The 9579-nt window shown below is 44.2% G+C and overlaps 1 protein-coding gene across 1 annotated transcript in view; it reads right to left on the reverse strand.

Moving 5' to 3' along the window:
• Positions 1–9579, reverse strand: part of col9a1b (collagen, type IX, alpha 1b) — a 149970-nt gene that overhangs the window by 65930 nt on the left and 74461 nt on the right. The window contains exon 22 of the mRNA XM_043681717.1: positions 7199–7252. Within this exon, the coding sequence (XP_043537652.1) occupies positions 7199–7252 (54 nt within the window). The remainder of the gene's footprint in view (positions 1–7198; positions 7253–9579) is intronic.

The raw sequence follows: 9579 nt of genomic DNA on the forward strand, positions 1-9579 counted from the left end.
GATATGGGAGTTTCCTTTGGGGCCTTGGAGGGAGGTGAGGGGGGAGGTGTGGGCGCAAGTCTTGCACCTCCTGCGGTTGCAGGGGAAGGTGCTGGGAGTGGAGGTTGGGTTGGTGGGGGGTGTGGATCTGACGAGGGAGTCACTGAGGGAGTGGTCTTTACGGAATGCTGATAGGGGAGGGGAGGGAGATATATCCTTGGTGGTGGGGTCCGTTTGGAGGTAGCGAAATGATGGTGGATGATGCGCTGTACATGGAGATTACCGTAAAGACCACTCCCTCTGTGACTCCCTCGTCAGATCCACACCCCCCACCAACCCACCCTCCACTCCCGGCACCTTCCCCTGCAACCGCAGGAGGTGCAAGACTTGCGCCCTCACCTCCCTCCAAGGCCCCAAAGGAAACTTCCATATCCGCCACAGATTCACCTGTACCACCCCACATATCATCTATTGCATCCTTTGCACCCGATGTGGCCTCCTCTATATTGGGGGGACAGGCCGGCTACTTGCGGAGCGTTTCAGAGAACACCTCTGGGACACCCGGACGAACCAACCCAACCACCCTGTAGCTCAACATTTCAATTCCCCCTCCCACTCCACCAAGGATATGCAGGTCTTTGGATTCCTCCATCGTCAGACCACAGCGAAACGACGGTTGGAGGAAGAATGCCTCATCTTCCGGCTAGGAACGCTCCAACCACAAGGGATGAACTCGGGTTTCACCAGTTTCCTCATTTCCCCTCCCCCCACCTTGTCTCAGTCTAATCCATCGAATTCAGCACCGCCTTCCTAACCTGCAATCTTCTTCCCGACCTCTCCGCCCCCACCCCAGTCTGGCCTATCACCCTTACCTTGACCTCTTTCCACCTATCACATTTCCGGCGCCCCTCCCCCAAGTCCCTCCTCCCTACCTTTTATCTTAGCCTGCTGGACAAACTTTCCTCATTCCTGAAGAAGGGCTTATGCCCGAAACGTCGATTCTCCTGTTCCCTGGATGCTGCCTGACCTGCTGCATCCTTCTATGGTCCCCTATATCACAGGTGCCATTCTTCACCCAAATTGATTTACTCCATGTGGTATCAAGAAATGATTGGAGACACTGAAAACTACAAATACATTGGGCTCTGACAACATCCTGGCAATAGTACTAATGACTTGTGTTCCAGAACTTGCCACACATGTAGCCAAGCTGTGCGAGTAGTTAAAACACAGTATCTACGGATAATGTGGAAAATTCCCAAGTGTATCCTGTTCACAAAAGGCAAGACAAATCTAACCCAACTAATTATTGCCCCATCAGTCTACTCTCGATCACCACCTGCATGTCGATTATACAAACATTTCTCTCAGAAAATTTTGAAAAGATTTGTAGCTCAGGTTGAGGTTCTGGATGTAAGTTTGCTCATTGAGCTAGAAGGTTCATTTTCAGATGTTTCATCACCATGTAAGGTAACATCAGTCAGCCTCCGGATGAAGCACTGGTGGTATGGCCAGCTGCTTGTTTATGTGTTTAGATTTCCTTTGGTTGGTGATGTCATTTCCTGTGGTGATGAGAACAGGAAATGGCATCACCACTGGAAATGACATTCACCAACTCAAGGAAGCCTAATCACAAACAAAAAGTGGGCCATACTACCAGTGCTTCATCCGGAGGCTCACTCATGATGTTACCTAGTATGGTGATGAACCGTCTGAAAATGAACCTTGCAGCTCAATGAACAAACCTACATCCAAATATCTCTCTTTTGGATAAGGCCCACTGTTGTTTGATGTGCAATTGTAAAGCTAAAGGCTGATGAACACAGGATAGATCTGGACTACTGGTGGGGTTGATGTTGGTTTCTATGCATCTATAACCTCAAATTTATATAAAGTGTCTGGTTACCTATTTCCATATGATTGGGACTAGGGGAAGATTGTGACTAGGGGGAAGGAGATTGAAACTGGGTGATTACATTTTTTTAAGATTAGATTACTTAGTGTGGAAACAGGCCTTTTGGCCCAACAAGTCCACACCAACCCGCAACCCACCCATACCCCTACACCTAACACTACGGGCAATTTAGCATGGCCAATTCACCTGACCTGCACATCTTTGGATTGTGGGAGGAAACCGGAGCACCTGGAGGAAACCCACACAGACACAGGGAGAATGTGCAAACTCCACACAGTCAGTCGCCCGAGGCGGGAATTGAACCAGGTCTCTGGCGCTGTGAGGCAGCAGTGCTAACCACTGTGCCACCGTGCTGCCCACAAATTAGCAATGGACGATCAGAATTGTAGGGATGCTACAGAGATTGGAACTGGAGGTGAACCTGGGACTGGGACATAGAACCATAGAAATGACACAGCATAGAAAGGGGCCATTTGGACCTTCTTGTTGATGCTGACCCAAAGACACCCAGATACCATTTCTAATCCCATCAAACTGCACATAGCCCATAGTCCTGCAACTTATAGCACTAACTGAACTTTTTGAAAGAGTTTAGTGTCTCTGCCTCCAATTCCACACACCCACAAACCTCTGCATAAAAAAAATTGTCATGTTCTCTTTCGTCCTTCTGCCACTTAGCTTGAGTCTATAGCGGCAGTTTCTGAACTCTCTCCAAAGGGTTATTGTTTTTCCTGCCTTGTGCACACAATTTTGTATGCCTCAACAAGTCACCACTCAGCTTTCTCTGTTCCAAGAATAAACAATCCCAACCTCTCCAATTTATCCTCGTAATCCTGGAACCATTCTCTCCACAGCAATTACACCTTTCCTGTAGTATGATGACCAGAACCACACACAATATTCCAGTTACTGCTTCACCAATGTCTGATACAATTTCATCATTATATCCCTATTTTGTATTCTATACCTCTGCCAGTGAAGCAGAGCATTCCATTTTCCTTCTTTACAACCTATCTACCTGTACTGCTACCCTTAGGGACCTCCACACTTGTATGCCAAGATCTCTCACTTTATCTATCCATCTTAGTATATTCGCATTTATTGTGCATTCCCTTTTATTGTTTAACCTTCTTAAAATGCATTACGTGGGATAATGTATAAGGATTTGATTCTAATTTGAGTACCATTTGTGCACAATGTACCAGGAATAGATTCTACACTCACTTCGTCCAAATTATAATGTAAATTATCGCAGGATTCGATTCCGCACTTACTGTGTACAGATTATAATTTACCAGGACTATTCTGCAATCAGTGTGTACAGGATACAATGTACCAAGACTATTCTGCAATCACTCTGTACAGGGTATAATGTACTAGGGCTATTCCGTAATCACTGTGTACAGGTGATAATGCACTATTCTGACTTATTGTGGACCGGAATTTTACAATTGTTGAAGGAATTTCGGAGATAGTGAGAACTGCAGATGCTGGAGTAGTCAAACTCAATAAAGTGTGGTGCTGGAAAACGCACAGCAAGTCAGGCAGCATCTGAGGAGCAAGAGGGTTGACATTTTGGGCTTGACCCTTCATCAGGGTTGGGGAGGAGGAAGGGGGCTGAGAAATAAATGGGGAGGAGGTGGAGCTTGGGGAAAGGTGATTGTGATAGATGGGCAAAGGTAAGATAGGTTGATGAAACAGTCCATCAGAAGGATCAGACATGATGTCTCAACATCCCAGTTTCCTTTGGATGCGAGCATAAGAGGTACAGTTAGTAAGTTTGCAGATGACACCAAAATTGGAGGTGTAGTGGACAGCGAAGAGGGTTACCTCAGATTACAACAGGATCTTGACCAGATGGGCCAATGGGCTGAGAAGTGGCAGATGGAGTTTAATTCAGATAAATGTGAATGGCTTTGTATTCTATGGTGATGAACTTGCTAACCCATGTGTTATGTGGACCCTTGCTGAATGTCTTTCTGAAGTCTAAGTTAGTGATTTCCATGCACAAAGCCATGCTGACTATCCCTAATCATTCTTGTCTTTCCAATTACATGTACATCCTGCCCCTTATAAGCCCTTCCAACAACTTGTCTTCTACTGACTTCAGGCTCACCGGTCTATAGTTTGCTGACTTTTCCTCACCAACTTTCTCAAATGTTGGCACCAGTCTTCCAGCAACTAGTCCAGAACTAGAGGGCATAGGTTTAGGGTGACAGGGTAAAGATATAAAAGAGACCGAATTGGCAACTTTTTCACGCAGAGGGTGCATGTAATCAGCTGCCAGAGGAAGTGGTAGAGGCAGGTACAATTGCAACATTTAAGAGGCATTTGGATGGATATATGAATAAGAAGGGTTTGGAGGGATATGGGCTGGGTGCTGGCAGATGGGACTAGATTGGGTTGGGATATCTGGTCGGCATGGACAGGTTGGACCGAAGGGTCTGTTTCCATGCTGTACATCTCTATGACTCCATTAGGCTGTTCATGCATTGTCTATGCAAGGGACCAATTTAAACTTCCTTCAAGTATGCATAACATTAGTTCCTGAAATTAGGCTCGACAAAACCCAAACATGGCAGAAACAGTTGGAGATTAAATCCACTACACTTACAAACCAACTATAAACTTACATAATTATATTATATATTATAATAATTCATGATTTTATTAGCAAATCCTGATTTCTAAGAGTTTGTCTCCTAATTTAGAAGATGGCTTTGGAATGACTGCACACTTCAAAATTATGAACCCAGGGTCAGGCTGACTATTCTCTTTATTTATCAATCACTAACATGTAAACTCAGATCTCCCACAAGTACTCCAGTTGCGCACAGCTTTCTCAAAAAAAGCTGAAATTTTTAAATCTACCCTCGGAATATTGAGTATGACAGCAATACGGGATACAAAATGAAGCAGAGCATGATAGATGAAAAAGACACATCCCTGCCTGGCAGGCTCAATGCTTTCTATACTCAGTTTGAGCAGAATACCAGTGGCACAGTGATGCCTGCCCAACAGCCGCAGACACACCTGTTCCCTCGGTCACACTGCAGATGTCAGATCAGTTTTCCTGGGAGTCAACCCAAGAGAGGGGCCAAATGGTGACCCCAGCCCAGCACACAGATCCTGTGTGGATCTACTAGCATTGACATTTTCAACCTCTCCCTCCAATAGGTCGAAGTTCCTGCCTACTTCAAGATGACCACCATCATCCCCATACCTAAGAAAGCACATCCAATGTGCCATAATGACTACTGCCCAATGGGTCTGATCTCAATGATCATGAAGTGCTTCGAAAGGCTGGTCATGGCCCACATCAACTCCAGCCTGTCTCAATTCACTACAATTTTCCTGCTAATCCAACAGGTCAATAAGTCTTATTCCCAGCCCTGCACTCATCTCTGAAACATCTGGACAACAAGGACATCCACATCATACTCCTGCTCATTGAAGGCGGAGCTGTAGTCAACACATTATCCCCTCCAGACAGATCTCAAAACCCCGTGATCTTGGTCTTGATTCTGCTCTCTGCAACTGGATCCTCAGCTTTCTGACCCATAGACCGCAATCAGTTAAGATAGGTAACTGCACCTTCTCCACAATGACACTCAACATTGGAGCCCTGCAAAGATGTGTCGTCAGCCCCCTAATGTACTTCCTGTACACCTGTGTTGCCAAATTTAAACAAACATCATCTGCAAGTTTGCTGCTGACACCACCATAGTAGAACAGATACCTAACAATGACGAGTAAAAACACAGAAGGATGATAGAGGCCTTGGTGGTGTGGTGCAAGAGAACAACCTCTCTCTCAACGTCGGTAAAAATTAAAGAACTGCTTACTGACTTCAGAAAGAAAAGAGCAGAACATGCCCCCATCTAAATCAACAGAACTGAGGCTGAGACAGTGAGGGCATCACGTTCCTCAGGGTGATAATAACCGACAACTTTACACATTGATACGAAGGTCAAGAAGGTGCAACAATGCCTCTTCATCCTCAGGCGGCTCAGGAAATTTGGCATGTTCACAATGATCCTCACAGCTTCTACAGATGCACCATTGAAAGCATACTGTCTGGGAGCATAACAGCCTGGTATGGCAATGGCTCTGCCCAGGACTGTAAGAAACTATAGAAGTAGCTGGCACAGCCCAGGCCATCATAGAAGCCAACGTTCCACTATAGATTCTATTTACATGTCTCGTTGCCACAGAAAGGCTGTCAACCCCGGTAATGATCTCCGATAACATCTTGCATCAGTAGAAGATACAGAAGCCTGAACAAACTCACCAGCAGGCTGAGGAACAGTTTCTTCCTAGCCGTTATTCAACTGATGAATGCACTCTCTAGCCTCAAATAATGCTGAATCTTGCTCACATTGATTTTTCCTAGCACACGCCCTGTACAATGTAACAGGTATGCCACTGCTTAGGTCTTTTTACAACCTCTGATCTGAATATCCTTGCTTACTATGATCTGCCTGTACTGCTTTTAAACAAAGCTTTGCACTGTATTTCGGTACACATGACAATAAATCAATGTGTACACAAGATCAATATTGACTGCACGATCAAAGAAACAACGTTTGAACGTAAACCATTTTAAGGTTTAAATCGGAGAATATCTTATAGCCCTACAAACCTCTAAGATCTCTATGCTCTTCTAATTCTGGGCTCGAAGGTGTTCCTGATTTTAATTCTCTTTTTAATAGGTGGCCAATAATATAATCACTCTTTGGAAAGTGAAAACTGCACAGAGAGACATTATGTTACGAAGTATGAATAAAATGCTGGATTTCCCAGAACGTTTGTGTGGATGCCATGGAAGCTTGCATCATTAATATGAAATTGAGGAAAATTCAATTCCACATTAACTATTCTGTCTGAGTTTCAGTTCAATCATTGTGCCAGTTCCTGAATGCAATGTGACTGTTGTGCAAGAGTACTGAGGTCTTGTAGTTAGGAAATGCTTCTTCACATCTTAAGGTGTCAGAATGTCAAGCATTCCTTCTTCTCTTAAACTGGTCCATACTTGTCATTGTTATCGCTTCTTACCACAGGCACACATGTAATAGGATCACTCCCTTTGCTAGATTAGTAATCTAGTCTTTTAATTGTGAATAATACTATTGCCAGGAGTGCCATGAACTGCTCATGTTTTAAATACAAATTCCACAATCACATGCAAGAAAAACACTCTTAAACTTAGTTTATGCGGTTGCGATAAAACAGAAAGATACACCTCCAGCAGACCGATGGCAGGACAAAGACTGGTGGCAGGATAAAAAGTAGTGAACTACTTACCGGAGGCCCAACAAGACCTGGTTCTCCAAGATCACCGACTGGTCCCTGTTCACCCTGTTGTTAAGAGGAAAGCATTTTAAATTCTGTGACGCCATAAATTCAGGTTTTTACTTCAGCTTTACCCTAGTTGTAAGTTTACTTACAAATCACTTTTAGAACCATGCATTGGTACTGCACAGATCATCAAGGAGTTCATGCTCCTGATGCAGAGCATAATGTTATTATCCACAACGTCTCCTATTTTGGTCATTATTTTAAAAAGCATTCTTAATTTCTTAATTGATCTGCCCGGTTTTGCTTTTGGTAATTATGACTATATTCTACCCAAAATTGGTAAAGTGATCAGAGTTATGGACTTCAAAATGCAATTGGGACAACATTAATCCTAAGACACATGTCAATTCGTCAAAACTTGTGCAGGTAGTTACTGTGGCCACTTGTCCCCCAAAGTCCTGTCCATTCCCAGGTGGCCCTGAGAATATACAGTGTCCACTGGTACACAGACGTCTTTCTGTAACTGAGGCACCACAGGAGCTAGAGTAAATAGGACATAGTTGGTTCCCTGTGGTTTCTGTTTTGCATGCTTTGCTTCCTTGTCTCTTCAAAACAAAAACAGCACTTTTCATTGATAACCAGGGATAGTCCTCAGAATTCTTGTTGTTCTAATTGCGAAAAAAAACAAGTAACTGGCTGTGGGTTTCACATTTAGCTATGATTGAAGTAAATTACAGAACCAAGAAACAATTGACTGGTTAGGCCACTTCTGGAATACTGCATCCATTTCTGGTCTCCCTGCTATAGGAAGGACGTTGTGAAACTTGAAAACGTTCAGAAAAGCTTTACAAGGATGTTGCCAGGGTTGGAGAGTTTGAGTCATAGAGAGAGGATGAATGGGTTGAGGTTATTTTCCCTGGAGCATCAGAGGCAGAGAGGTGACCTTATAGAGGTTTATAAAATCATGAGGGGTATGGGTTAGCCAAGGTCTTTTACCCGGTGTGTGGAGTCAAAAACTAGAGGACATAGGTTCAAGGCGTGAGGCGAAAGATTAAAAGGGACTGAAGGGGCAATTGTTTCATGCAGAGGGTGGTGCATGTATGGAATATGCTGCCAGAGGATGTGGTGGAGGCTGATACAATTACCATTAGACCACAAGACATCAGAGCAGAAATGAGGCCATTCAGCCCTTTGAGCCTACTCCACTATTCATCATGGCTGATAAATTTCTCAACTCCATTCTCCTACTTTCTCCCCAAACCTTCTGATCCCCTTGACAGTCAAGAACCTAATGATCTCAGTTTTAAATATACTCAGCAACCTGGCTTCCACAGCCTTCAGTGGCATTGAATTCCATAAATTCACCATTCTCTGCCTGAAGAAGTTCCTCTTCATCTCCAATATACTCTCTTTACTCTAAGGCTGTGCCCTCGAGTCCTCGTCTCTCTTGCTAATAGAAACATCTTTGCAATGTCCACTCTGTCAGTATTCTGTAAGTTTCAATTAGATCACCCCTCATCCTTCTAAACACAATCGAATATAGTCCCAGAGTCCTCAAATGTTCCTCATGTGTTAAGCCTTTCATTCCTGGGACAATTCTCATGAACCTCCTGTTGGACCCGCACCAGGGCCAGTACTTTCACAGGTAGGAGGCCCAAAATTGCTCACAATATTCTAAACGTGGTCTGACCAGAGCCTTAGAAAGCATCAGAAATGCATCACAGCTTTTGTATCCTCGGCCCTTTGAAATGAATGCAGATATTGTATTTGCCTTCTGAACTACTGACTCAACCTGCAAGTTTATCTTAAGAGAAATCTGAACTCGGACTCCAAAATCCCTTTGCACTTCAGATTTCTGAATTTTCTTCCCATTTCAAAAATAGACTATGCCTCTTCCCTTGTGTACCCCACCACAACCTGCTCCAAAGAGCCATCTCGTAGACATTCCACAAATTCCTTTTCTTGCAGTCCACTACTAACCTGATTTTCCTAGTACACCTGCAGTTTGAAATTCCCATGATCACTGTAACCCTGCCTTTCTTACCTGCCTTACCTATCTCCTGGTAAAATGCTGACATCACACTTTCCCACATTGTATTCCATCTGCCACTTCTTTGCCCACTCTCCTAACTGGTTTAAATCCTTCTGTTGCCTCCCCACCTCTTCATAGAACATAGAACATAGAAGAATACAGCGCAGTACAGGCCCTTTGGCCCTCGATGTTGCGCCGATCCAAGCCCACCTAACCTATACTAACCCACTATCCTCCATATACCTATCCAATGCCCGCTTAAATGCCCATAAAGAGGGAGAGTCCACCACTGCTACTGGCAGGGCATTCCATGAACTTACGACTCGCTGAGTGAAGAACCTACCTTCAGTCCTAT

This window comes from Chiloscyllium plagiosum, chromosome 3, assembly GCF_004010195.1.
Source record: "Chiloscyllium plagiosum isolate BGI_BamShark_2017 chromosome 3, ASM401019v2, whole genome shotgun sequence".
In the NCBI taxonomy this organism is placed as follows: domain Eukaryota; kingdom Metazoa; phylum Chordata; class Chondrichthyes; order Orectolobiformes; family Hemiscylliidae; genus Chiloscyllium; species Chiloscyllium plagiosum.